The sequence below is a fragment of the Sciurus vulgaris genome (assembly GCF_902686455.1).
Source record: "Sciurus vulgaris genome assembly, chromosome: 17".
Lineage (NCBI taxonomy): Eukaryota > Metazoa > Chordata > Mammalia > Rodentia > Sciuridae > Sciurus > Sciurus vulgaris.
Window position 1 is genome coordinate 54101621 of NC_136478.1, and position 27999 is coordinate 54129619.

The following is a 27999-nucleotide window of genomic DNA, read 5'->3' on the forward strand; positions in this document are numbered from 1 at the left end:
AAAGAGGTGACAGGAGGGGAAACACAGACCAAAGGGCCTTCTCCGTGAGTCCCACTACGGTGGCCAGAGAGGTTCCTTTAACGCAGGAGGGGCGTGGCTCGGGCGGAATGTTTTGAAAGGTTACGGTGGCCGGAAAAGCTCAAGAACCATGCAAAGAAAAACACTCAGAAACGGCGGACCGAAGTGGGCAGAAGGGCATGGAAGGCTCATATGACTCGAAAAGGCTGGTTTACTCAAGGGGACAGAATGAACAGAACTTGTGGGAAGTGTACGCGTTGCCCCAAAAGTCCTGGAACTTCGGTGCACGCAGTTTTTCTTCTGGGTGAAAACAAACAGGCTGCAGGACAAGGGGAGAGGCGGAGTACGGTGGCTAGTTTGGGCCTTTCATAGACGGAAGTAGGGCTTCGGAAAGGCGTGGCTGCGGCACTCCTGGCGGATACCATTGGGTCGGACAACTTGTGAAATCTCGCGCGATTGAGCTGATGCCGTCGGGGACGGGGCGGGGCTGGCGGCGGGGGCGGGGACCCGGAGCGGGAAGATGGCGGCGGCGCAGGAGGCGGACGGGGCCGGCAGCGCCGTAGTGGCGGCCGGGGGAGGCGGCTCCGGTCAGGTACGGAGGCCGAGAGGGGCCTGAGGGGGCTCTTCCCCAGCCGGGGGGCCTCCCACGGGGCGTGTCCTGCCTCTCTTCGCGGAATCTGGTGCATTGGGGGCTCCATGGCTAGAGGGACCTTGAATATCCGGCCCAGGCAGGGTCGGGCCGCCCGGGAGGCCGGACAGTGGCGGGAACGGGGCCCTGTTGCGCGCCTGGTCCCCTGCACGCTCGTGCCGGACTCCCACTAGACTCTTCATTCGGCTCGGGAAGACCGTGGCGCGGTGGGGCGCAGGCTTGTTCCCAGGAGCCCTAGGTTCTTAACTCTGCGATTCCAGGCTCCAAGACCATTCCTAGAGTGGTCTGACGTCCTGGGTCTCGCCTGCAGTGCCTGAGACGTGGGCAGTGGTTAATTGGAAGTTTTCTGGCCCTGGGGAAGTCAGGTAATTATTGTTGGTAAGGGCACGGGCGGTGGAAGCCAATAGACCCATTTTACAGAAGGAATCCAAGGAACAGCGAGACTAAGGCGCTTGGAGAAGGTCACCCGGGTTAAGTATGACATCCATTCCATAGAAGCTGATCCAGGGTGTCTGGACTGGGATGGGTGTGCTTTTAGTATAAACTGACCCTGTGGGGGAATGAGTCCAAGTGCGGATGACTTCTGACCCATTGTTGCCTAAACTAAGCTGAGGCTGTTGAGCACCCCAGTTCAGGCAGCCACCATTCAGGAATCTAGGGAATGGATGGAGTGACAGCAAGGTGCTGTCGACCCACCCACTGGATGTCACTGACATGTGGGAGGCAGCTCCGGAGGGAAGTGCAGGTTGGGAGGGGAGAATGAAGCTGACTCTCTCTGTGACCTTGGGCAAGTTCCTTTCTGTCTTTGGGCCTTCAGTGATTAGTGGAGGACTTGGACAGGAGGGCCAGCCCTGTGATGGGCCACAAAGATGGGCTCCAGCCATGTTCCTGCTGTCAGAGGAGTGGGAGGGGAGACTGCCATGTAAACAGAGAATTATGCTCTTGGATGACTTGGGTGGTGACAGAAGTCTGGGTCACGGACTCAGAGAGCCCAAAGGAGAGCAAATAATATCACCTGGGGAGGGCACCAGGAGGAAATTTGGGAGACAGAGCCCAGCATATCTGGACTGAGTCTTTTCAACATTTCCAATCAGGGCTTGGCAGCTAGAAAATATTTAAGTTTATCTTGGAATGAAAATATGGGCCCTGTCTTCAGGGTCTTCCTGGTCTTTCAGAAAGGAGATCTTTCCTCCTCTAAGTTTCTATTGACTAATGGGTGAGGCTGGCTCAGGTTGCCCTGAACTTCCAGATACGTAGATCCTCTCTTGTCCATCTCTGCTTGAAAGCTTTCAATGCTTATCCCTTTGCCTTTAGGAAAAAATACTTTTTTTTTTTTTAGCAGATTGAGGCCTTGCATAATCTAACTCTTATTTAGATTAAACTAGGATTTCTCAGACTGGTGCTGTTGACGTTTTAGATTGAATAGTCTTTGTTGCGGGGTTGCCCTGTGCACCTGCGGGTGTTTAGCAGCATCTGTGGACTCTGTGTACTAGAGGTCACTAGAATACAAACCCTTCCCTACACACCCTTCCCTGGTTATGACAATAAAAATGTCTCCTGATGTTGCTGAGTGACTCCTGAGAGTGGGGCAGAATCACTCTTGCTTGAGTACCACTGGACTAGAGAAGGGTCAGCCACTCTGAATCTCTCCTGTGTGTGTGCCTTGAATCTCTTTCCTCATCGCCTTCACATGCTTCTCCCTCTTCATGTGGGTCACATCTCAGATGTTTTCTCCCCCAGAAAACCCTCTCTGATCCTCTCACACTGGGTCAAGTGTCCCCTCCGGGATCCCCTGTTCCACGCTACCCACTCTGGATTGCCAGTGTCTGGGAACAGGTGTGTGTGTGTCTCTTCTGGTAAAGTGGGAACCCTAGGAGGGCAGAGCCAAGGACTGTCTTGGTCACTATTGTGTCCCTAGCACTGCTCAGTTCAGGGCCAGGCACAGAGGAGATGCCCAAGGTTTGTGGAATTGAACCAGAAGCTGGACTGAGGTGAGGTTCCCCAACGCCCATGGTGGGTTCAGGCAGATCATGAGGCTGTGCTGGGAGCCCGGCTCCTCCTGTCCTGCCAGCCCCTGCAGTGGCAGCTGCTTCCTGGTCCCTTATGGATGTTCCTAGGTGTTGTGTGAGATTGGACATGTAGGTCCGAGAGTGGGAGCTGTGTCTTAGTCACTTGATGTGTTCATAGTCCCTGCCACCATCCACCAACTCAAGGGCCTAGCACAGCTCTGGAGTGGGCAGACCCTCACCCAGTTGGTTACACAGCCAGCTTGCTCGTCTTGTAGCCGGGAGCTCAGGCCTCCTAGAACCCCCAGCGCTACCATTTACTCCTTCAGCTGATAGGGGTTGAATCAGTACTGCCTGCTGGGGACACAGCTGTGCACAGATAGGCCCTGCCCTCTCAGAACTCCTGCTCCACTAGTATGAACAGGGACACATAGTAACAAGATAAATAGGAAGAAGACACCGTGTCCCAGATGGCAGCAAGTACTATGGACAGAAGTGAAGCTATGGTGGGGGTTGGGGGTTGGTTGGGTGGAAGGCTGCAGTGTATTTTTTGGTTCTGGAAATTGAACCTGGGGGTGCTTTGTAAGTGACTCACAACCCTGGCCCTTCCTTTTCTTTTTTTGTGGACACAGGGTCTCAAGATGCTGAGGCTGACCTCAAACTTGTCACCATCCTGCCTCAGCCTCCTGAGTCATTGGGATTGCAGGTGTGCACCACCGTCTCTGGCTGGTTGCAGTTTATTTTATTAAAAAAATTTTTTTTTTAATAAAAAAAAATTGAACATAGGGGCATTGTACTACTGAGCTACATTCCTAGCCCTTTTATTTTTTGTTTTTGAGACAGGGTCTTGATAAGTTGCTAAGGCTTTGAACTTGGGATCCTCCTGCCTCAGCCTCCCATGTTCCTGGGATCCCAGGCATATGCCCAGCTGGCTGCAGTTTAAATAGGTGGTTCAGGAAGGCTTGACTGAGGAGGTGACACCCGACCAAAGACCTGAAGGAGGTGAGGGAGGGAGTCACAAAACTATGTGAGGGAAAAGCTTTTCAGGTAAATGAAACAGGCGCTGCACAGGCCCTGGGGTGGAACACGCCTGGTGTGATGAAGGAACAGCAAGCAGGCTAGTCAGTGCCTCTGGAGGGAGGGGGAGGGGAGGAGAGGGGCCTTTACTCTGGGGGCATGGGGAGTCAAGAGAGGTCTTTTCCCTCTTCCTCGAGGTGTAGCTTAGCTACTGTAAACTTGTTTGTGGTTGGTGTACAGTGGAGTGGCCTTTAGTATAGTTGTGCGGTGAAGAAATACCACAGTCTGGCCTGAGAACGCCCTGGATCCTCAGAGTCCACAGGGAGTAGCCGTAGGACTCCCGTGGGACTCCCCTCCTCACTACCCGGATCTGGGCTGCTCCAGGCCTCTGTGAAATGCTGTGGTGTTTGCATATGACCTACACAGCGGTCACTTCTAGAGGACTTAGAGTACCTAATAACAGTGAGTACTGAGTACACAGAAGGGACACTGCTGCTGCACACTGTGACCCTAGCAGCTGGAGGCTGAGGCTGGAGGCTCAAGGATAACCTCAGCAACACGACGACACCCTGTCCTAACACAGAAGATAAAAAGGACTGATGTCGTAGCTCAGTAGTAAAGCGCCCTGGGTTAATCCCCAGCACCCCACAAAAAAAGCAATGGAAGTTTTACTGTATTGTTTAGAGAATAACGACAAGAAAAGCGTCTGGACATACACAGTGTGGAGGCAGGTCCCCCACCTGAGTATCTCCATCCGCAGCAGGTTGAACCCTTAGATGCAGAACCCACTCATGTGGAAGCAAACTGGACTTCATCCCCTTCAAAGGTCCCCATCTCCCCACCACTGCCCTTGTGTTTTTGGTAACAGGGAGTGAACCCAGGGACACTTACCCACTGAGCCCCAGCCCCAGCCCTTTTTATATTTTATCTAGAGACAGAGTCTCGCTGAGTTGCTTAGGGCCTCGCTAAGTTGCTGAGGCTGGCCTTGAACTTATGATCTTCCTGCCTGAGCCTCCCCAGCCTCTGGGATTACAGGTGTGCACCACCACACCTGGTCCCCAGCCTTCTTGTCTTGAGACTGGGTTTCACTAAGTTGCCAGCACTGGCCTTGACCTTGCAGTCCTCTTGCCTCAAGCTCCCAAGTCCTGGAATTGAGATGCCACACGTCCAGTCCCTCGCCCATACTTTTCTCTCTTGCCAGAACCCTGTCCTTGGGCTCCCCATGGGGCTACCTGTCTTGGCCAGAGGGGTCTGACACAAATGTCACAGGTAGCCCCTCGGAGAGCCTCTGATCCCCAGTCCTCTGGGACCCCACCCGCACCCTGGTGGCTGTCGTTACTCCTTCTTGTTTTTGCAGAGCACTTTTTCCATTTGCCATTTTTATTGTCCTGTTTACGTGACCTGCACGTGTTCCCGCTGGACCCGGGTCTGGGCGGGCAGGCCATAGGGGAGCCACCGCCAGGTGCGGGGCCTGGAGCACAGAGGCGTGCAGGCAGCACTGTTCTCATCACACCAGGGAAGCTTTCCTCCCTAATTTGTAGCAGTATTTTTATAACCTGGCTCTCAGGTCAGGGAGATAAAGTGACACGTCCAAGATGTCACAGCCAAGAACTGTGGGACCAGGACCCTGCTTCCGACCTCAGTGTTGTCCTGTGCTTTGGGAAGGCAGGAACGCGCTTCTGCTGGTGATGGGACAGGAGGTGACAGCACCTGTAATGCACCAGCTCCAGCCTTTGCCCCTGTTCCCAAGGCACTTGCTGTCTGTCAGGCGAAGTGGACAGAGAAGACAGAGGAGCGGCCCTGGTGGGGTGGGCTGGGCAGTAGGGCCTAGGGAGCATGAGGGGACAGGTCCTCTGGGGACAGCAGAGCTGACTGTTGTCATGCTGTGCCCAGCACTGCCCTATGCTGGATAGTACTCCTGACTCGACTGGCCCGGAACAGCTGTGGTTCTGCCTCCTAATTGTGAGGGGACAGCAGCAGGAGGGACAAGGACAGCATGGGAAAGCCAGCAGGGTGCAAGGAGGGGCAGGCAGGGTCCTGCTCAGACTGCTCTACACCTCTCCTCAGGGTTTTTCTGCCTCTGAGCCTTATTCCAAGTGAAGGCTCCTCAGTGGCCCCCCTGCCCCTGTCATCCTACTGTTTTGGTTGTCCTTCCTGAGTGACCCAGACCAGTGGCTTTGCCCCTCAGGGCCTCGCTCTTTTCTGCATGGAGCTGTTGGGAGCCAGACCACAGGCTTGTGTGTGTGGGCTGTGTTCAGGCACCCACCCTCCTGTGTGGCTCTTGTGTCTGTCTCGCCTCTGGACCAGCAGCCCCTGGAGGGCATGACTGGGCACCCAGGAGCCTGCAGGAACTGTTTACCCAGGGAAGGACCTTTCAGGTAGACCCCAGCCTGGCATAGCCTGGCACCTGTCACAGGACCCCTCTCGTGTCTCCAGTAGACACCTTGCGTATCCTGGTGCAGCCCCAGCCTCACACTGGCTGCCCTTGCCTGCTGTCTTGCACCTAGCACGGCCTTCCCTCCGCCTCCCACACCCACTAGCTTGCTGCACTTTGAATTTCAGCTCCCTGAACCCTGGACTGGGCCAGGTGTCCCTTCTGGGGTCCTGCATCCCAGCCCTGCCCACTTTGGGTCACCACTGTCTAGAGATAGGTCTGTTCCTGGGTTATAGATCCCTACGCAGGAGGTCAACACAGGACTGTGTGGGTTACCACTGTGCCCCCAGTACAGAGGCGGCGCTCAGGAAGTGTTTTCCCCCTGAGAGAAGTCGACGCAGCACCCTGCCTGGTGCTTGCATTTATTCATTCTCCAACTGTTGATCAAGCCTTCTCTGTGCTCGGCCTGCCTGGGCCTTGGTGGGTGGTAGTACCTAAAATAGCCCTGTCTCATGTCCCATTCCCCCTCCTAACTCTGCTGTATGTCCCCCACAGGTGACCAGCAATGGCAGCATTGGGAGGGACCCGCCGGCGGACACCCAACCCCAGAACCCACCACCCCAGCCAGCACCCAACGCCTGGCAGGTCATCAAAGGTGTGCTGTTCAGGTGAGCAGCTGGGGCTTTGGTTTGTTTACTGAAAAACTCTGAATAAGGAAAGCATAAGAGTTGGGCGGCATGTTGAACATCTGGAATCTCAGCAATGTGGGAAACTGAGGCAAGAGGATCACAAATTCAAGTCCAGCCTGGGCAACTTAGCAAGACCCTGTCTCAAAATAAAGAATGCAAAGGGCTGGGGTCTGGCTCAGTGCGGAGCACTTGGCTAGCACGTGTAAGGCCCTGGGCCCAAGCCCTGGTACCATTAAAAAAAGCAAAGAACTAGGTGGTGGCCCCCACTGTCATCCCAGTGGCTTAGGAGGTTGAGGCAGGAAGATCTCAAGTTCAAAGCCAGCCTCAGCAACTCAGCAAGGCCCTGAGCAACTTAATGAGACCCCCATCTCAAAATAAACAATAAGAGGACAGCTCCATGGTAAAGGGCCCCTGTGTTCTACTCCCAGTACAAAAAAGAAAAGAAAAAGAAAAAGTGTAAAAGGAAAACACCTGAGGATAATGGTCATGCCACATGTCCAGGGTTGAGGTGGCGTCTGGGTCAGCTTTCTCAGAGCCCTCTCTCCTTGACTTACAGCTGCCATCCTGTGTGTCCACACAGGGTCTCCCCTCTGTGGGAATTTTTAAAAATATTTTTAGTTGTAGATGGACACAATATTTTCATTTATTTAGTTTTTTTTATATGGTGCTGGGGATTGTACCCAGTGCCTCACACCTACTAGGAAAGTGCTCTACCACTGAGTCACAACCCCAGCCTGGGTCCTAATTTGTTATAAGGAAACCAGTCATAGTGGCTTAGGACCTCATATAACCTGCGTAACATCTTGATTTTATTTTATTATTTGTTTATTTATTTATATTTCTTTTTTTTTTTTCTTTTTTGGTGATGTTGGGGATTGAACCCAGGGTCTTGTACTTGGGAGGCAAGCACTCTACCAACTGCGCTATATCCCCAGCCTGATTTTATTTTATTTTGTGGTACTGGGGATTGAATTCAGGAGTGCTCTATCAGTGACATATATCTCTAACCCTTTTTATTTTTCATTTTGTGACAGAGTCTCACTAAGTTTAGTGAGATCCCCCTGCCTTGGCCTCCTAAGTAGCTGGGCTCCGCTTTGTTTATTTAAAAGGTTTTATTCATTTGTGCTGAGGGTCAAACCCAGGGCCTCGTGCATACTAAGTACATGCTAAGTTGCCTGTTAGTCATTATTTATTATTATTACTATCTAAAAACCTTGAGGTACCAAGAATTACTCCTTCAATGTAGGAATTTTGGGAAACACGATTCAGTTCACAACCCATGCAGAAAAAAATCTACTATTTTAGGGTTGGGCGTATTGCTTAGTGATAGAGGACTTACCTAGTGTGCTCAGAACCCTGCCTACTACAATCGCCAGCACTGCAAAAAAAACACAAAAATTTACCATTCGAAGTGTGTGTGCATATATATATATATATATATATATATTTTTTTTTTTTTTTTTTTTTTTGGACAGGGAATTGAACACAGAGACTCTTTACCACTGAGCTACATCCCCAATCCATTTTATTTTTTAATTTGAGACAGGGTCTTGCTAAATTGCTGGCCTCAAATTTGCTGTCCTGCCTAAGACTTCTGAGTTGCTGGGATCACAGGTGTACACCATCATGCCCAGCTATTTTAAGCCTTTCTAAGTGTAGGCTCTTGTGGCATTCAGTATATTCACATTGCCAGGTGAGATTGCACACTCCTGTAATCTTGGTGACTTGGGAGGCTAACGCAAGAGGATCACAAGTTCAAGGCCAGTCTGGGCAACTCAGTGAGACCCTGTCACAGAATAAAAAATAATATGGACTGGGGTTGTAGTTCAGTGGTAAAGTATCCCTGGATTTAATCCCTAATACCCCCAAAATAAAAATAAATAAAAAATAAAAGGTCTGGGTGTAGCTCATTGGTAAAGTGCCCCTGGTTGTACCCCCAGTTCCCCACCAGACACAAAAGTACATTCACCCTGTCACATACCTGTCACACTGTCCACCTTTGGATGTCTTTCATCTTCCCAAACTGAAACTAAAACCCACTAGACACTGACTCCCCTGCTTTGTCCTCTCTCTGACTCTGACAACCTGTTTGCTTTCTCTCTGTCTTCTGGCTCTAGAGATTGAACCCAGGTGCACTTTACCACTTAGCCACACCCACATTTTTTCCGCCTAAATTTAAATTTTTAAATCTTGAGACAGGGTGTTGTTAAGTTGCCAAAGTTCTTGCTAAGTTGCTGAGACTGACCTTGAATTTGCAATCCTCTGGATTACAGGCATGCACCACCATCCCCAGCTCCACCTATCTGCTTCCTGTCCCTGTGACTTTTACTGCTTGGGTTAGCTCTAATAAGTGGCCTCAGACAGCCTTTTTTCTCCTATGACAGGGATGGCTTCTTTTTGTGTATGGATTTGCATGTTCCTTCCCAACGATGGGACTCGGGGTTACTTCCTCAGTGCCCAGCTGCCTGAAGCCTTGGGGGATGCTGGGTGGAATTGGGGTGATATATCTGTCACTTGGTTTTGTCCCTGTCTGTCTACACCTAGTGAGAGACTCTTTTTCTGCTCTGTGCCCTTATTTACCCATCTGCAAAATGGACATTTCTTTCTTATGTTCTTTTTGGAGAGGTACTTTAGTCAAATGGTCAAGAGACCAGGTCATACAATTAGGCAGTCATTTGTCCTTTTACAGCTGTAAGGAATTACACAGCAGAATATCTAATTATTTTCTTCTTTTTCTTCAGGGGCACTCTACCACTGAGCTACATTCCCAAAAATATTTATTTATTTGAGCCAGGGTCTCATGGAGTACCCAGACTGGCCTTGAATTTGTGATCCTCTGGCCTCAACCTCCTGAGTCACCAGCATTACAGGTGTGCACCACCACACCTGGACAGCAGAAGCGTTTAAAAACAGAAGTCTCCTTAGCTAGAATGTCTGCACATCCCCACAACCAAGGAAGGCAAGGAAGGCTGGGAAATGTGCTGTTTATTCTGGGGACCCAAGCACCCTGCTGAAAAGCAGCAATTCTGTTCCTGAAATAAAAGAGGGTGGTTCTATGGGGGCAATGATCTGTGTAAGTTGGTAGCGGATCTGGTAATCAATTAGATTTTTCCTAAATTTATAAATTATATATGTTTATTGTACAAAATAAAACAAGTTAGACAACACAGAAGAGTATCAAGAAAAATGTACAGGGCCTGGCAGTGCAGCTCAGTGGTACAGTGTTTACCAGATCTGAGGACACACAAGTCCCGTGTGTAAAATGATGTCGCGTCTGCGTATAACCTACTCATGTTCTCCCATTTACTTCAGTGTCTTTTGTGGGTGAGGGGAAGGAATTGAACCCAAGGATACTTTACCACTGAGCCACATCTCCAGCCCTTCTTAATTTTTTTCTTTAGAGACGGTTTTGCTAAATTGCCTAGGGCCTTGCTAAGTTGCTGAGTCTGGCTTTGGACTTGCCATCCTCCTGCCTCAGCCTTCTGAGCCACTGGGATTACAGGCATGTGGCACTACCCTGGCATTCCTGTTTTCTTTAAATCATCTCTGGATTGTTTATAATACCTAATACAGTGCAGATGCTGCATAAACAGTTGTTACACTGTACTGTTGAGGGGATAATGAGAAGAAAAGAGTTTATGCATGTTCAGACGCAATTTTCATTTTTAAATGCTTTCAGTCTGTGGTTGGTTGAACTCACCTAATTGAAACCTGTAGCTCAAGAGGCCGACTGTAATGAAAAGATGTGACTTGGTTGGTGGTCATCTGGTGAGCAAATACCTAGCAATTGGCCCTTAGTGGGATCACACAAGGATGCGCAAAGACAAGCATGTTTACGAAAGATTATGAGCAACCTGCTTGTCCAAAATAGGGAATCAGCTAACATCATTTGGGGTCAGGGGAGGTTGAGGGGACAGGCAGCCTCGGACAGCCTGGAGGAGTGGGGCTGCTTCCCTCGTCACGGCTCTGTCACCTCTCAGGTGTGGCACCTGCTCAGGTGATCACCTCTCTTGTGCCTCAGTTTCCATCTCACAGATGGTAGTGCTGACCGAGGGTCATCAAATGGATTCCATGCCACCAGGGCACGTGTGTGACCTTTAGATTGCTTTTGTTGTTCAATTAAAAAAAAAAAAAAATTAGGAAACAAATAGCTAAAAAATAGCCCACAATATCTGACACAGTCATCAACTACATTCTTGCATGGGACAGAGTCACCTGCCTCGTGTCCTCCAAGGTGTCTTACAGCCAGACATGATGTCACACGCCTGTAATCCCAGTGACTCAGGAGGCTGAGGCAGGAGCATTGCAAGTTCAAAACGAGCCTTAGCAACTTAGAGAGGCCCTGAGCAACTCAGCAAGAGCCTGTCTGAAAGCAAAAAGTCAAAAGGGCCGGGCTGTGGCTCGGGGTAGAGCACTCCTGGGTTCAATCCCTGATATCACAAAAACCAAAAAGGTGTCACGCAGGTTGCTGAGAACTGTGGGAAGGAAGTCTCCAGTGTTCAGCCCCGAGGCTGGGCATGTTCCTGCGTCGGCTGCCCCAAGCTTCTCCACCATGTATCTCCCATCCCTGTTCCCTTCTCCAGTGGCCACATAACGATTAAGCATTTTATTCTGTATCACTCATTTTTCATGGCCCAGCAGCTCTACATAGATTATTTTTGTTCTTCCCTTCATTTTTGCAGAAGAAACGGACTATGTTACATACTGTCCTGCTCCTTGGTGTTTTCTTATTAACAGTGTATCTGAGAAATCTTTCTGCATCAGTACATAAGGGAGCTTGCTTCAGAGAGAGATTTAATACAGCCTCGCTGCAGGCTCATTTCCTCCCTGAGAACCAGCCGGCGCCACGGATCAGTGGGGTGGGTGCTCACAGACCATCTTGTCTGGAGTCATCTTTTAAGTACTTTTTTTTTTCTTTTTTTTTTTTTTTTTTTTGGTACAGAGATTGGACCCAGGGGCGCTTAACCAGCTCTAGCACTTATTCTTTATTTTGAGACAGGTTCTCGCTAAGTTGCTGAGGGTCTTGCTCAGTTACTGAGGCTGGCCTCAAACTTGTGATCCTCCTGCCTCAGCCTCCTGAGCCACCGGGACTGTGCGTGTGCCCCCACGTCTCGCAGCGCTTTTTATTTTTAATTTTGATTCAGGGTCTCACTGGGTGGCCCCAAGCTGGCTTTCAATTCATGATACTCCTGACTCCGCCTCCCCAGTAACTGGGCACCACGATCACTGCCCCCTGCCCGTCCACACCCCCAGACGGTGCTGGGAATGGAAACCAGGGTCTTGTGCACGTTAGGCACACACTTACCTCTTAGTACTTTTTTCTTTTCAGACAGGTCTCACTGTGTTTCCTGGGCTGTCCTCAAACTTGTCATCCTCCTGTCTGTGTTGGAGTTCTTAAATGAGATTCAGGGTTTATTTCTCCCCACAGCTTTAGGGAGGTTATGTGACGTGGGCCTTTTTCGGGGCAGGGGTGGGGGTGTGCCTTTGGTAACTGGGATGGAGGTGGCCAGCAGCTGGGTAGAGAGGAACGGGGAGAGGGAGCTTCAAACCCAGGACTAGGATTGAACTCAGGGTGCTTATTTTATTTTGAAACAAGGACTCACAAGGTGGCTGAGGGTGGCTTTGAATTTGCAGTCCTCCTGCCTCGGCCTGTGGAGTCACTGGGCCTGCAGGCCTGCACTGCTGTGCCCAGCTAGGAGTTTTAATTGATGTCTTTTCACATATTTTCAGCTGGGTGTGGTGACGCACACCTGTAAACCCAGCGCCTCAGGAGCCAGAGGCAGAAGCATCGCAGGTTGGAGGCCAGCCTGCAGCGCTCTAGAGCCCCTGTCTCAGAATAAAATACAAGCCAGAAGGGTGCTCTGGGTGTAGCTCAGGGCAGAGCGCCAGCCGAAGCACGCTGGAGGCCCAGGGCTCGATTCCTCGTACTGAGAAAAAAAGGAAAGAAATCATGTTTACAGTTGTTCTGAACTGGTGCCTGTAGAGTACCGACCTGGGGCAGAGGGAGGACTTAACATCTGTTTTATTTGCTTCCTTGAGTAAATTGACAAGTGTTAGTAGGGCCTGTGCCCTGCAGGCCTGGGTCCATGGGCAGGGGACAGTCTCCATAAGCCCTCCCAGAAGGTCCTCAAGACCATGGTGCTATAGGGACACACACATGTTCTCCAGAGAATAGGGACCTGGAGCCCCAGAAAGAGCTGGTTTCACCTGCCTGGTTTTATTCAGGGGACTTTCCTTCCAGTACCCAGAAGCCCAGAGGATGAGAACCTCCACAAGCCCCTCACTAAGCAGGACGGAGCTGCCTGTGGGTGTCCTTGCTCCCAAATGTTCCTTGGGGTATTTACTAAAATGGGAGCTTCTCATGGAGGCGGCGGGGTCCCCAGAGAATACCAGCCGTGTGCATCAGGGACTTCTTAGGGAGGCAGCAGGTGTCTGAGCTAGGCCACGGCCCCTGAGACCCCAGACTCGTGGGCTCCATGGCTTCTGCAGGCAGAGGCAAGTCCCTGTGCCAGCTCCTGCTCCTGCTTCTGATGGGGCTCAAGCGGGAGGCACCTGCCCATGCCGGCAGCCACACCTGGCACTTCCCACTCCGGAGCTTTTGTCCTTTTTCTGTGCAGGGAGGTTGGGGGTACCAGCTATTGAACTCAGGGGCACTTGATCACTGAGCCACATCTGCAGCCCTATTTTGTATGTTATTTAGAGACAGGGTCTGAGTTGCTAGTGCCTTGCTTTTGCTGAGGCTGGCTTTGAACCCGTGATCCTCCTGCCTCAGCCTCCCCAGCACTGGGGTCACTGTAGGTGTGTGCCACTGCGCCCAGCCAGATCTTTTGTTCTTGTTGGACTGGGGTTGGAGCCCAAGGCCTTGTGCATGCTAGGCGAGCGCTCTGCCACCGAGTTGCACCCCAGGTCAAGATCCAGGCTTCTCAGCCAGACATGGTGTCACATGCCTGTAATCCCAGCCACTGGAGGCTGGGGCAAGAAGATTGCAAGTTCGAGGCCAGCCTCAGCAACTAAGTGAGACTGCCTCAAATAAAAAATAAAGAGGACTGGGGTTGTGACTCAGTGGTAGAGTACCCTTTGTTCAATCCCTAGTCTCTCGCTCACAAACACACATACTGATCCACATCCCCAGCCCATTTTATATTTTATTTTGAGACTTGGGCTTGCTAAATTGCCTAGGGCCTTGCTAAGTCGCTGAGGCTGGCTTTGAACTCGTAGTCCTCCTGCCTCAGCCTCTGGAGCCACTGGGATTACAGATGTGTGCCTCTGTGCCTGGCCTTTCCTGTTGTTTTTTTAGGAAGACAGGATCTTGCTGTCTTGCCCAGCCTGGCCCTAAACTCTGGGGCTCCAGGCATCCTCCTGCCTCAGCCCCCTGAAGAACTTGTGCTGCAGGCATGCACCACCATGCCTGGCTATGGTTTTGAGTTTTTTCTGAAAAATTTTTATCTGAGCTTGTTGACTGTACGAATGCAGAACCTGCAGATGCTGTGGGCCAAATGTATTCTCACTTTATCAATGTTTGTAATTCCAAATATGAAACGCATTGATACATTCTTAGTATACGGGTTGATTTCGGCTCCTCCGGAGGGCGAGCAGGTCTGGAGAACCTCGTCCCTCGAGACTAAACACAAGGGCTGACCCTGCCCACCACCGTTTCTCCAGCTCTCAGTTGATGTGAAGTTTGAAAATGTTCCTTCTTCGAAGGTTTTGTGCCTCGGAGATACTGGGACTGTAGATTCTTAGGATTCTCTCACGTGGAGAAGTCGGGGTTGGGACGTCATGTTGCCCAGGTGTGGGAGTTTCTAGGCTCTGAGCCCTGTGGCCTCGTGGCTGCTGGAGCTCCTGGGGGAGTCAGTGCGGAGCCAGGCAGTGCCAGGCCCCCAGCACAGGCACCTGAGGCCTGTCCCCAGACCTCACTTGGGGCCATCTTGCCATCTCAGCAGCCCTGTGACTGCCTTCTTGGGGACTCTCCCCACTTCATCACCAGCCCCTCTCCAGACCCCAGGCAGCCGGTGCCCAGCGAGGGGCAGCAGGCCGGGCCAGCTCACCTGCTGTGTGCTTGCCTCCTCAGGATCTTCGTCATCTGGGCCATCAGCAGCTGGTTCCGCCGAGGGCCGGCCCCTCAGGACCAGACGGGCCCCGGGGGAGCCCCACGCGTCGCCAGCCGCAACCTGTTCCCCAAAGACACTTTAATGGTAACTCCTGGGTGGGAGATGGTGCGGGATGTGGAGGGGTGATAGGGATGAGGGCAGCCGGGAGGGAGCAGACCTGGTCGTGGCCACCACCGGCTTGTGACAGGCAGAGCTGAGCAGGGCTCAGTACTGGGCCAGCACAGCAGGCGAACCCTGTGCTGCCCGAGGGACACGGAAGGAAACCGTGAACTCCTGGGCTTGGTTTTTGGTGCTGGTGACTTTGAGGAGGGCGGTGCACAGGCTTCACTCAGTTATTCAAAAACTATGAGCACAGGTTCTTCACTTTTGTTTTTTTAGAAGTATGCAAGGGAGGCCGCAGGGCCGGGGACGGGGCAGGGTGAGGAAGGGCCTGCAGCCTCCGCCTGCCTGGCCTCTGCACGCAGTGTTCTCAGCTCCCCGTGCGGTTCCCCGGCTTCTGTTGGAAGGGTGACCACTGCATGCTGTTCTTGAGTCACAGGCCTTGGGCTCCAGACTCAGATGGCCTGGGGAAGGAAGGTGTCCTCCAAAGCCTGCCTCCCCTATGAGTGACTAGCCTTGGGCCTGCAGAATGGTGGAGGGGGACAGTCAAGGAGGGGTGCTGTCCACGGAGGTCCTGCTCTTTTCCACCCTAAAATTCTTTTTTCCTTCTTTTTCTGGTCCTGGTGTGTGAATCAGGGTACTTTACCATTGAACTATATTTTTGTGTTTGAGACAGGGTCACACTAAGTTGCTGAGGCTGGTCTCAAACTTGTGATCCTCCTGCCTCAGCCTCCTGATTCAGGCATGTACCACCACGCCTGGCTCCTGCCCCTAAATCCTAACTGGAGGGTGGCCACCCGAGGTGCTCTGTGCTCATTGATGTCACACTCAGAGCAGGACAGGTGGACCCTCCGTGTCAGTGTGCTGCCACTTCCCCTTCCTGTGCTCTTTATCCACCAACCTTCACCCCCCCACAGAACTTGCACGTGTACATCTCAGAGCACGAGCACTTTACAGACTTCAACGCCACGTCGGCCCTGTTCTGGGAACAGCACGACCTTGTGTACGGCGACTGGACCAGTGGCGAGAACGCTGATGGCTGCTACGAGCACTTCGCCGAGCTCGACATCCCGCAGGTGGGGCGCTCCAGGCCGGCCCTGAGGTCCTGGGCTCCTCTGCCCCCTGAGGAGTGGACGGGAGGACTGGCCTGGGATCCTCCCCGCCGCCTCCAGGACTGCACGGTCCAGGCGTTAACCAGCGAGCACAGTGACCTCCTCCAGGGCCGCCTCGTCGCCAGCGGTCAGGAGGCCCAGTTTCAAAATAATGTCAGCACCGCCGAGCCCTTACCCTGCAGGGAGACTTTGCACCCCGTGCGGCAGCCCGTTACCGTCCCCATTTGGCAGATGGGGAAACTGGGGTCCAGAGAAGTCTGGTGACTGCCCAGGATCATACAGCTCGCGAGAAATCGAAACTCAGGGCCTCTGTCTCTGGATGCCGGCAGCCTGGGTTTGAACGGAGCCTCTTCCAGGCTCGGTCGCACTCCCCCCGGGGCCTCACAGCCTGCTCGACTCCCCATCCTTCCCTGTCCACTGTCTGGGGACAGATCTTTCTCTCTTGTGAGGTTCTGAGCCCTGTGAGGGTTGAGGCTGTGGCTGTTCAGTCATATCCGTGTCCCTGTCACTGTGGCCCAGCCAGGCACTGGGCGCAGGGTCAGCAAACATCAGGCAGTGAGGGGACTCTTCTTTGGGAGCTCCCTGGGATGAGCCCTCCGCCTTTTCCTCGGCAGGCCTTCCCAGCGCAAAGCGTGGGGCACCTCTGCCCGTGTGTGTGTGGCTGGGAGGGTGGGACACCACCTGCCGTGATGCCAAGCCTCAGCCCCACCCCAAGGCCCAGAGGAGGCTGGGGCCTGACCAGTTCACCAGCGGGAGCTGCTCCCGAGGACTTGGGTCTCACCCTCTTCAGTGTTCCAGGGCGGGGTCAGGGATGGGCTTAAAGGCAGGCCCTGGGGTGGGGTGACCCCGAGGGTGACCCCGAGCTCTGCCCAGGTGAAAAGGCAGGCTCAGAGCTGTCCCAGGTCTTCCACTGAGAGCACACGGGCGACCTGCCTCCTCTCTTGGCCTCGGTTTTTTCATTGGTGCCCAGTGAGAGCAGCCCCTCCTGGGAGGCGGGAGAGTTCTGGTGAGAAAGGCTGGGGCAGAGCAGGCCAGTGGGAGGCAGGACCCAGCAGGGGGTGGCGGCGTGTCGGGCCTGTGCTCTGCTCCACCCACTCGCCCCGTATTCTTTTCCAGGGAGTGGGACTGGGGATTGAGCCTGGGCACTCGACCACTCAGCTGGCCCCCGCCCTTTTTTTTAAAATTTACTTTGAGGTAGGGTCTCGCTAAATTGCTGAGGCTGTTCTCACACTTGGATCCTCTTGCCTCAGCCTCCCGAGTAGCAGGGGTTACAGGTGTGTGCCACCATGCCTGGCCACCCCTTACTCTTTAATCCCTTCATGTGAGCCCCCGTCGTCTTCTCTGAAATGGGGCTGTCCTGGGACCCCACTCACTGCACAGGAATTCACGCTGATGGGTAGCTCAGGCAGGGGCTGCCGTGTGCCATGCCAGAGCAGGAGGACCATGGTAAGGCTGGTGTGTGTGGGCCTGTCTTCTGTCCGGCGATGACGGTGGCTGCTGGTGATGGTGACTAGGGCCTCAGTGTGCCCTGTGGACACTGCTGGGTGCTCTGGATGGGCCTCCTCGCAGCATGGTCTGGCCAGGTTAGCACTGTGCTGACCCACATCCCTTCATTGGGCACTGAGCTCCCCAGCAGTGGCGGGCTCGGACCCTGTCCGAACCTGGTGTTGCTCTAACCACCTGCTGCTCTCCCCACCCTGGGCCCTCGGTAAACAGCTGGAGAGGTGACACACAGGCCTTCTCCCTTCTCCCGCCCACCCGCCTGCCTGTGTGTCTTTCAGAGCGTCCAGCAGAACGGCTCCATCTATATCCACGTCTACTTCACCAAGAGTGGCTTCCACCCAGACCCCCGGCAGAAGGCCCTGTACCGCCGGCTTGCCACCGTCCACATGTCCCGGAGTAAGTAGAGCTCCAACAGCCAGGACCTGCCCTACGGGGCCCAGCATCCTGGGTCCCTGGGCTGGAGTGGTGGACAGTGAATCCCAGGTCGAGAAGAGCAGGCAGGAGCCCCATGCTGGGTGGGGGCCGGGTGGCAGGAGGTACTCACACCACCACCCTGCACCCATCCCGTGGCCTCAGCACACAGACCACGAAGGCGAGGGCAGGGGAGAGCAGGTGGAGTGGGGACTCCTAGAAGGGGAGACAGCATTTCGGGGCTGGCGGGTTGGGCGTGTGCAGAGCCCCACCAGGTGAAGTGGGTGCTCAGATAACCCCGTGGGCCAGCCGCAGGGTGAGTGGCAGGGGAGCCGGGTGGGGCTTGAGATGGGGATAGGATCTTTTTCATTGCGTGTGTGGCGGCGCAGCCTTTGCGTGCGGGTGCTGGGGCACACACTGCCTTTGGGGGAGTCTCTGTGCGTGTGTTTTGTGGAACACAGCCTGGCTCCTAGGTTATCCATTCAACAGGGTCCCATGACCGTCGGTTCCCATAGTGAGGTCCAGATACAGCCCATCCTCGAGGAAGCATTTCAAGGACTCTCCCCTCTTTTCATGCTGCCTGGTGCCCTGGGCAGTGCTAAACTCCCCCTGGGAGAATCTTGATGGGGTGGACAAATCTCCAGACACTCTCAAGTGACCCTGAGAAACCCTGGGCAGAGCTGAATGCTTGTAGCTTCTTTCGTGTCTGTGCAGGAAGCCCAGGGTACCTTCCCACCCACCATACCCCCAGCCCTTTTTATTTTTAGTTTTAGGTAGGGTCTTGCTAAGTTGCCCAGGCTGGCATCAAACTTGTGATCCTCCTGCCTCAGCCTCCCGAGTCCTGGGGTTATAGGTGTGTGCCACCGCACCTGGCTGTTGGTAACCTCTGACATGGCCTGTATTGAAACCAAAGTTCTCTCCACCCGGCGCACCTGGTTAAATGTTTTAGATCTCTTGTTGCACATATATGGTTTAAAATTCAAATCCTGCGTCAGCTCGGCAAAGCCAGGTTCCTGCCGACCCTCAGTCCATGCTGCTATTTCTCTCCTGCCAGGCCCCAGGGCTCCCGTAGACAGGTCAGCTCTGGAGTTTCTCTCTTTGTCGTCGGTGCTGAGGGTTGAGCCCAGGTGCTTTACCTCCGGGTACAGCACTTCCTTAAATGCTTTTGAGTATGTGACTTATTCACGTCTGAACCAGCAGTGAATGTGGTTATTTCTTTCCCTTTCTGCCATATTTTATATTTTCCAGGAAGCTAATAATTGTCTTTCTATTTCCCCGGCTCTGTGTGAGATTCCCTTGAGTCCGTGGTCTCCGTTTAGCACCCAGAGAAACCTCTCACTGTCCCTGCGTTCCAGCAGCTCTGGAGAAGGGCTCCTTCTGAAATCCCATCCCCCATTCTCCTACTTTGAAATTTATACTCTACGTAGCTTTTATTTTATTAAGAATTATTTATTAAGAACTATTCCCAACGTCTCCTCGGGCTTGGTTAGACCCATTTGCCTGTTTGGGTGACACATGTCATTGTTTTTGTCTGTGTCAGGTCTTCCCTGCTCCCTTTGGTATAAAAATATTCCGAAGGATGGTCATTCTGTAAAAGAAAGTTGGTGAGCTCATGTCAGTCCCCAAAACTAGTTTGGAAAATTCCCCTGGAGTTTGCCAGACACGTTCTACGCAAGTGTCCCTAGGAGCATGTTCAGCGTCTTACCCGCTGACTGGCTCCCTGGAGAAAGCTGGCGAGAGGTGGGGAGAGGTGGCCTGAGAGACTGCAACCTACCAGGATGGTCCCCATGGGTGTGTTCCTGCAGTGCATGTGTCAGAGGTCTGGGTCAAATTGTGTGACACCTCAGAGGTTGTCGTGAATGTAACCCAGGTGGGTCCTACTTGATCACCTGATCATCCTAGTGAGCTGTCTGATGCCTGTGTTTGCTGTGGTTCACTTTGGTGAGTGTGACTTGTCACTTGTGTGGTGAGGTTGTTCATGGGCAGTGCGACAGATGTCAAAATAGTCTGTAAAGTAGGCGCTGCCACTAGTAGACCTGAAAAGCCCCCAAAGTCACCCAGGCCTTCCCCTGCCCCAGCCTCTGTGCTGGGACCCCTCAGCAGGGACATGGAGGGACTTGGACTTGGCTACCTTTGCCACAGGGTAAAGAATGAAGATGTGACCAGACCAGCTCCTTTTGTTTCCCAAAGGCCAGCATCAGGGTCCAGAGTAGCACTGTGTGGGGAGCTGCAGTGTGGACCAGAGACTGTTTGCAGTTCCTTCTGGAGAAAGAACCAACAGTAAAAGGGGCAAATGAAACAAATAGATTTATTTTAAAGGTGGCGTGATCCACATGGAATCAGTGTGGAGTGAACGTGAGGCCAGCGAGCACGTCTCCCACTGACCAGCCACATGGGCCAGTGACCACCTTACGGGTGATCTGGAGAATAGGAGGCTTTTTGCTCCCCTCGGCAGCCGGCCCATCTCCCGTGAGAACCCATTCCTGCTGAGCCGAGCCCTCCCTCCTCACTCCCCGCCCTGTGCTGCCCTGTGGTCTTGCCCAGTGCCAGCCTCCTCCCTCTGTTAGCCACCCCTCCCAGGTGAAGATGGCGGGCAGCATGGCCTTCCAGAGTTCAGCCTCTAGGGTGCCCACTGTGTGGCACTCACTGCTGCCCTTGGGTGTAGGTGCCACATCTCAAATTAATTAATTTTCTTTTTCTTTCTTTTTAAATTTTTTGGAGGTTCTGGAGAATGAACTCAGGGGCACTTGCCCGCTGAGCCACATTTTGTGTTTTATTTAGAGACAGGCTTTCCCTGAGTTGCTTAGCACCTCACTTTTGCTGAGGCTGGCTTTGAACTCGTGGTCCTCCTGCCTCAGCCTCCTGAGCTGTGGGATTACAGGTGCGTCCCACCACACTTGGCTTTTTTATTTTTTGAGATTGGGGTCTCCCAGTGTTCGCCAGGCTGGTCTTGAACTCCTGAGCTCAAGTGACTCTCCCGCCTCAACCCTCTGAATAGCCAGACCTGCAGGTGCATACCACAGGCCCAGCTTCAGATGGGCTGATGAGAACAGCCAAGTGCTGGTGTGTGTGTTGGCAAGAGTGCAGGCTCGGGCCTCCTCCTGAGCCCGGGGAGGGACTCACAGCATCCCTGAGCTGGCAGGAGGCAGATCCCGGATCGTCTCCCGCGCACCTCTATGGCCAGCTCCTTTCACCACCTCCATCCCTGCTGCCCACAGGGAAGGCCGAAGAAGGGTCCCGGCAGGGACAGCAGCCCTTCCCAGTAGAAGGCAGGATGGCCGCGGGGCGCGTGCAAGCACTATCCTACCAGCGAGTCCAGGCAGCATCCAGGGCAGGGCGCAGGGAGCCCGGGGCCAGCCTGGCCTTCCCAGGAGGAGCGAGGGCAGCCCTGGCTGGGGCATCACAGCCCCCAAATGCTTCTCGTGTTGGGGCTCCGGGCCTTCTCCAGACTCCATGGCCGCCTGGTCATGGCCATGTACTGTGCCATCCCAGCCTGTGCACACGCATCTGTGTTCAAAATCGGCCCCCACGCTGCATGGGCTCACAGGCTGCAGGGGACAAAGTGGCAGTGGGCTTGGGTAACTGCAGGCTGTGAAGGAAGCAGAGCTGGGAAAAATGTGCTCAGGGGAGTTGCGGGAGGATGGGACAGTTAGTCTGAGACATCCAGGCTGAGAAAGGACCAACCATGCAGATTGCAGGGGACAGTCACAGGGAGACGGGGCAGCTGTCTAGAGGCCCAGGGTCAGCAGATTTGAGGAGAGAGGGCTGAGGCAGCGGTGGTAGAGGTCAGCTCAGGTGCCGCCCCAGGTACACGCTTACAAAGCACTGTCACCTGCCCAGCATTCGCCCTCCACAGAGGTCAGAGGGGGAGTGGCCTCTGGGAGGCCAGGGAGAAGGTACCCCCAGTCGTCTGGGAGGGACACCCGTGGGATGTGCAGGGTGGTAGCTGGCGTCCCCCACTGGGCTTGTGGAGCAGAGCAGACAGGCGGGTTCCAGAGGAGCAGGCGGGTGGCAATGCCCCTGGGAGGGTGGGACACCTGGCTCAGATTTCAGATTTGGGAGACCATGGAGGCTTTCCAACTCGGCACTGCCAGCTGGGCAGGGGCCTGGCGTCTGGACAGCAGGTGCCCTCAGGCCTCTCATGCCTCTCGCCCTCCTGCCCTCAGTGATCAACAAGTACAAGCGCAGGCGGTTTCAGAAAACGAAAAACCTGCTCACAGGGGAGACCGAGGCCGACCCCGAGATGATCAAGGTGAATACAAGTGGGGCCGTCGGGCCGCAGGGACAGCCGGGTGGGTCACCCTCAGCTTCCAGGCCCCTGGCTCGCGGCACTCCTGAGCTGCGTGTCTCCTGAGCCACATGGTAGCTGGGAATCCTGTGGAGTGGGAGGACCTACCTGTAAGCCTCTCGCTGGCTCTTTGAGGGGGTCCTGCCACGAGTTCCGTGTTCAGACGGGGACGCTTGCCTAAAGCCTCATACCCAGCAGGATGGAGCAGGACTCACCCCGACTGCTGCTGCAGTAGAGGCACTGGGATGGGCTGGGGAGGAATTGTAGGTTGCAGGCCCTGGTGGGCCGAGAAATGGGTGGCCCGCAGGCATGGGCTTGCGCCCTAGGTGGCCGAGGTAGGAGAGGCTGCCACGCAGGAGCGTGGGGTCTAAGGACTGGCGTGGGGCTGGCCAGGGCAAGTCCTCCACCGTGGCTGGGGTGGTGGAGGTTCGGCCTTCACAGTGTTGTGGGCGCTCTCAGGAGGAGGTGAGTGGAGGACAGGCCGCTGGTCCCTTCGCCTGCCTCTGAGGCCTGTGGCCATCCCCGTCTCCCCTCAGAGGGCCGAGGACTACGGGCCCGTGGAAGTGATCTCCCACTGGCACCCCAACATCACCATCAACATCGTGGACGACCACACGCCGTGGGTGAAGGGCAGCGTGCCGCCTCCCCTGGACCAGTGTAAGCCCAGCCCAGTGGCAGCTCACAGAGCCTGGGGAGGGTGTGGGGCCCGTGTCCGTCTCGTGGCGGTGCCCGGGAGACCTCTCTAGGTCTTCACCCTTCCTGAGCTCCCATCCCTGGCCTGCCTCCTGTCACACCCATGCGGCTGGTAACCCAGGACTGGCCGCCATGTGCCAGAGTCAGTCTGCAGCAGGGTTTGTCCAACGCACAGGCGTTTCCAGAACATGCATCCGCTGCGGCTTTTGCAGCTGAGGCAGTGCCTTAAAAATCCTGAGTTCTGAGTGATCCTGTAAAACCAAGGACATGTGGTCACCACAGGGCAGCCGGGTGCTATGGAGCCCCTCTGCCTTCTTCAGTGGGGCCCTGTGCCCTTCACTGAGATCGGGGGCCCACAGCCTGGAAATGTCCCCCACCCTCCAGTGCTTGTCAGAGGGGCCCGGGTGGGTCCCCGGCCCCCTGGCTGGGCTGAGCAGGGCCCCGCCCTGTGTGCCCTCAGACGTGAAGTTCGATGCTGTGAGCGGCGACTACTACCCCATCATCTACTTCAACGACTACTGGAACCTGCAGAAGGACTACTACCCCATCAACGAGAGCCTGGCCAGCCTGCCGCTGCGCGTCTCCTTCTGCCCGCTCTCGCTCTGGCGCTGGCAGCTCTATGCGGCCCAGAGCACCAAGTCGCCCTGGAACTTCCTGGGTGACGAGCTGTACGAGCAGTCAGATGAGGAGCAGGATTCAGTGAAGGTGAGCGCCGGCCGGGTGTGGCTCCTTCCGCCTGGGGCCTGCCTCCCAGCTTCCGTTGTCCTTGTCACAGCTTTCTCTTCACTGGGCCAGGCCTTCTGATCTGGACCTGCCCCGCCCTGCCTCCTGACTTCAGGTCTCTGCCCTCACTGCCCCTAAGTGCCTTCCCGTTGCCATCTTTCAACTGGCTATGTGACACTGAAGCTGAGCTATGTGTGCCTGAGTTGGGTGGCCTGGGTGGCCGCTGGGTTTCTGTTCCTCACTCCTGCTGTCCCTTCATGTCTCTCCCCCACCCCTCTCCCTGTCTGCCTCTCCCCGCGTCGTGTTCACGTCTCTGCATCATGTTCTCCATCCCCGCCCATCTGCCCTTCTCTGACCAGCTCTCCTGGCTGGTGTGGGCTCTTCCTGAAGGCCCCAGGAGAAGGCCTAGGGGTTGTCAGCAGGCCTGACATGGTGCCCTGGGGCAGGAGGGTGGCTTTGGGCAGGGACGGGCAGTGCTCACAGCCCTTCCCCACAGGTGGCCCTCCTGGAGACCAACCCCTACTTGCTGGCGCTCACCATCATTGTGTCCGTCGTCCACAGTATCTTTGAGTTCCTGGCCTTCAAGAATGGTAGGTGTGAGACCCCAGGGCCTCTGAGAGACTTGTGGGGCCTGGGGTAGGAGCAGAGTCTGCCCCTTCGTCCCCACACCTCCCCCTACCTGGGATCTCTCAGCTCCACTTTCCAGAAGCCTGGTGAGCTAGGGAGGGACAGTGACCCCAAAAGTCCCAACCCAGAAACTCCCACCCAGCAGGCATAGAGCAGAAGGAAGCCTGGACCTGCTGCGATGGCAGAGGCCAGGATGGCACCATCAGGAAGCAGGCCGGGGAACTCCAAGGCCAACAGCAGGGAAGCCCCAGAGTGGCTCCCAGCCTGCCTGGCGGGAAGGCAAGAAGGCCGCTGGGTCCTGAGGCCGGCTGTGCTAGGCACTGTTGAGCCCCGAGGAGGCTGTCATTAGCCTCAGGTACAGCAGAGGAGGCCCAGATCAGAGCTTAGGCCATTTCTCAGTGTCACCCACAGTTCCGGCCTCTGTTTCACCCTCGAAAGTGGGGCCCCAAAGAGGAGGGGGGCCTGCAGCTACTGTCCAGAAGAACCTATGTCCCACTGCAGTCCCTGGTGTGACCTCCATGGGGACTTGGTTGGCTGTCACACGGGAGCTTTACTGGGCACTGGCTCACTAAACCCTTCGCCACCCCTGGGCCTGTCTGCTGGGCTCCTCTTGTCCAGAGGAGAGATGAGGCTCATTCAGGTGCGGGCGATCCCCGGGGTCACAGCAGGGAGCAGAGCTGCCTCTGCTCCGGGCTGCCTCCTGCCCCAGGAGGGACTCAGCCAGACCTCCCGCCAGAACTCGGTCTCCCATTCTTGCTGAGGGGGTGAGCAGAGTGAGCCGAGCTCTGGACTGGGGAGGTGGGCCCTGGTCCACGGCCCTGAGTGTCCGCTGGCCCGGTGTGACTGCGGGCGTGCCCTTGCTTCTGGGAGCCAGCTGTGGTGTGCTCCTGGGGCTGCATTTGTCAGCCTCAGCCTGGCTGGGCTCAGGGGTGTGGCTGACCTGGGTCCCGCAGGCTGTCCAGTTGGAGACTAGAGCCCAAGGGTGTCCACAGTCAGTTCCTTTAAGACGCGGGGAACTGGAGGAGGACCCCAAGCGTGTGCCCCAGATCTTCCCATCCAGGGAGGCAGGATGGACCACGGTGTGGCACATGCCACATCGGGTTCTGCCACATCGGGCTGTGACCTCAGGGAAGCAGTGTCCCTGACGAGCTCTTGGCACTGTGCACAGTGACCATCTGTCTGACCTGCAGACGAGGGACAGCACCCAGGGGCCCTGGGTGCTCCTGACCTGCATGAGGACCACAGAGGTCCTGCTACTGGTGAAGAGGGACCCTCCCCGGGGAGGGCTCCTCACTGCCCGCTCCCCTCGGCTCACAGACATCCAGTTCTGGAACAGCCGGCAGTCTCTGGAGGGCCTGTCCGTGCGCTCCGTCTTCTTTGGCGTTTTCCAGTCTTTCGTGGTCCTCCTCTACATCCTGGACAACGAGACCAACTTTGTGGTCCAGGTCAGCGTCTTCATCGGGGTCCTCATCGACTTGTGGAAGATCACCAAGGTCATGGACGTCCGGGTACGTCAGGGCCACCATGCTATTGCGGGGCCTGTGGGGAGGGGACTGTGCCACCCAGCCCAACCCCAGAGCTGACCTCTGGGGCTTTCCCGACGCCTGCTTTGCTCCCTGGACCAAGGGGATTTTCACACCAGGGGATTTTCTGGGTCATACGTCGGCCAGGGGAACTGGGAACAGTGGGGAGGGAGTGCACTGGTTTTGGCTTGGGGACAGCAGGAGCCAAGGCCACCACTGAGCCCAGCGTTCTCTCCTTTGTGCAGCTGGACCGGGAGCACAGGGTGGCAGGGATCTTCCCCTGCCCGACCTTCAAAGACAAGTCCACGTACATTGAGTCCTCTACCAAGGTGTACGACGACGTGAGTGTCCCTGCAGGCCGGGGTTGGTCTCCAAGCACCCGCACAGCTGAGCCATCAGCCTCCCAACTGCTGAGCCCACGCTTTGGGGCCTGTCACACCCTGTGTCCCCTGCCTGCCAAATCCAGAGTTCCCAGGGCTCCCTGGAAATTCCCCCGGCCCAGCTTGCCAGGCCAGGTGTGGGTGGGTGAGGGCAGGAGCTAGGTGGGGCCCGCAGAGCCAGCCACAGCCCTGCCCGTGACCCCACAGATGGCCTTCCGGTACCTGTCATGGATTCTCTTCCCGCTCCTGGGCTGCTATGCCGTCTATAGCCTCCTGTACCTGGAGCACAAGGGCTGGTACTCCTGGGTGCTGAGCATGCTCTACGGCTTCCTGCTGACCTTTGGTGAGCCCAGCAGACGGGGTGGGCATTGTCTGTGGAGTCCCAGGCCCACTCTAGGCAGTGCCAGGACACAGCACCATCTAGTCGGCAGGCTGTGCCCTCCCAGGGCTTCACGGCCCCCCTGGGGAAGGCAGATCTGCCCCAGACAGTGACAACCCAGGTGGAGAGGTGGGATGTGGGGGTCTGGGGGGCATGTGGCCCCACTGGTGGTCAGGAGGGCTTCTGGGAGGGCCGAGTATGGGGGCCGATGAGAGGCAACCGGGGAGTCCACTCCAAGAGGTCGGCCAGAGTACGGCCTGAGAGACACCAGGGAGGGGGCTGTGCAGAGATCTCGGGGCAAAGGCCCTGAGGCAGGGTATGCTGGGCTGTGGTGGGTGCCCAGAAGGCCAGTGGGGCTGAATGCTGGGGCACGTCCAGGGCTCCGGGGCCAGGACACCCTGTGCCCCGCACTCAGGGTGCCCTCCGTGGTCACTGCAGGCTTCATCACCATGACACCCCAGCTCTTCATCAACTACAAGCTCAAGTCCGTGGCCCACTTGCCGTGGCGCATGCTCACCTACAAGGCCCTGAACACCTTCATTGACGATCTGTTCGCCTTTGTCATCAAGATGCCCGTCATGTACCGGATTGGCTGCCTACGGGACGGTGAGGCGGGGCAGGCGGGGCTTGGCCCAGGTCTGGGGGAGGTGCCGCGCTGGACCTTGAGGACCCTCCCCTTAACGCCGCCCCCTCCCCAGATGTGGTCTTCTTCATCTACCTCTACCAACGGTGGATCTACCGCGTCGACCCCACCCGCGTGAACGAGTTCGGCATGAGTGGAGAGGACCCCGCGGCCCAGGCCCCCGCGGCAGCAGGGGCCCTCACCCCCGCAGCCCCCACAGCCACCGCTGCCAGGGAGGAGGCCCCCGCGGCCCTGCCCGCCCAGCCCAGCCTGGGGGCCAGCCCCGCCACGGAGCCCCAGGAAGCCCCTCCAAAGCCAGCAGAGGACAAGAAAAAGGATTAGTCGCGACTGGTCCTCCTCGTCCACTCCGGTTCCTGGCGACCACCACCCCCGCCTCCCTGGTCCCCTGCCGCCCCTTCCTGTCGCTCTCCCTGGACAGATGGGGCCGGGCGGCAGGAGGCCCCCTCGGGCCAGGGCCCAGCGTGTGACATGGGGGCTGGGCAGGCGGGGCTCGTTGTTGTGGAGGCGCCGTCTGTCCGTCCATTCCCGTTTCCAGCCATCTTGCCCTGCCAGCCCAGCACCGCTGGGAATCATGGTGAAGCCGACGCGGCGCTGCCGAGGGGGGCCAGGCGGGCAGGGGCCGGGGCCCCTCTGTGGGACGCCTGCAGTCATCCATCGTCTTGTCCCTTGTTCCCGACCACCCCTCCTCCCAGACCGCCACCCTTAACACAGTCTGGATTTAATAAATTCATGTGGGTGTTTAACTTAAACTCAC

At 55.7% G+C, this 27999-nt stretch overlaps 1 protein-coding gene across 1 annotated transcript; it reads left to right on the forward strand.

Moving 5' to 3' along the window:
* The first annotated feature begins 468 nt into the window (after window positions 1-468).
* CLPTM1 (CLPTM1 regulator of GABA type A receptor forward trafficking) lies at window positions 469-27998 on the forward strand. The gene is made up of 14 exons (XM_079118919.1): window positions 469-610; window positions 6620-6732; window positions 14825-14948; window positions 15881-16039; window positions 17857-17974; window positions 22156-22241; window positions 22814-22934; window positions 23431-23675; window positions 24190-24283; window positions 25638-25828; window positions 26089-26184; window positions 26431-26566; window positions 27041-27208; window positions 27301-27998. The coding sequence occupies exons 1-14, from the start codon at window positions 539-541 to the stop codon at window positions 27564-27566; spliced, it is 1989 nt and encodes a 662-aa protein (XP_078975045.1). The 5' UTR covers window positions 469-538; the 3' UTR covers window positions 27567-27998.
* Window position 27999: the final 1 nt, after the last annotated feature.

What these genes read in the sequence shown, in the direction of transcription:
- CLPTM1 (XM_079118919.1), top strand. Translation starts at nt 539, where the DNA reads ATGGCGGCGGCGCAGGAGGCGGACGGGGCCGGCAGCGCCGTAGTGGCG. An exon ending in GCCGCCTCCCCTGGACCAGT is followed by an intron (nt 22,935 to 23,430) that starts GTAAGCCCAGCC and finishes GTGTGCCCTCAG; the next exon opens with ACGTGAAGTTCGATGCTGTG. An exon ending in AGGAGCAGGATTCAGTGAAG is followed by an intron (nt 23,676 to 24,189) that starts GTGAGCGCCGGC and finishes CCTTCCCCACAG; the next exon opens with GTGGCCCTCCTGGAGACCAA.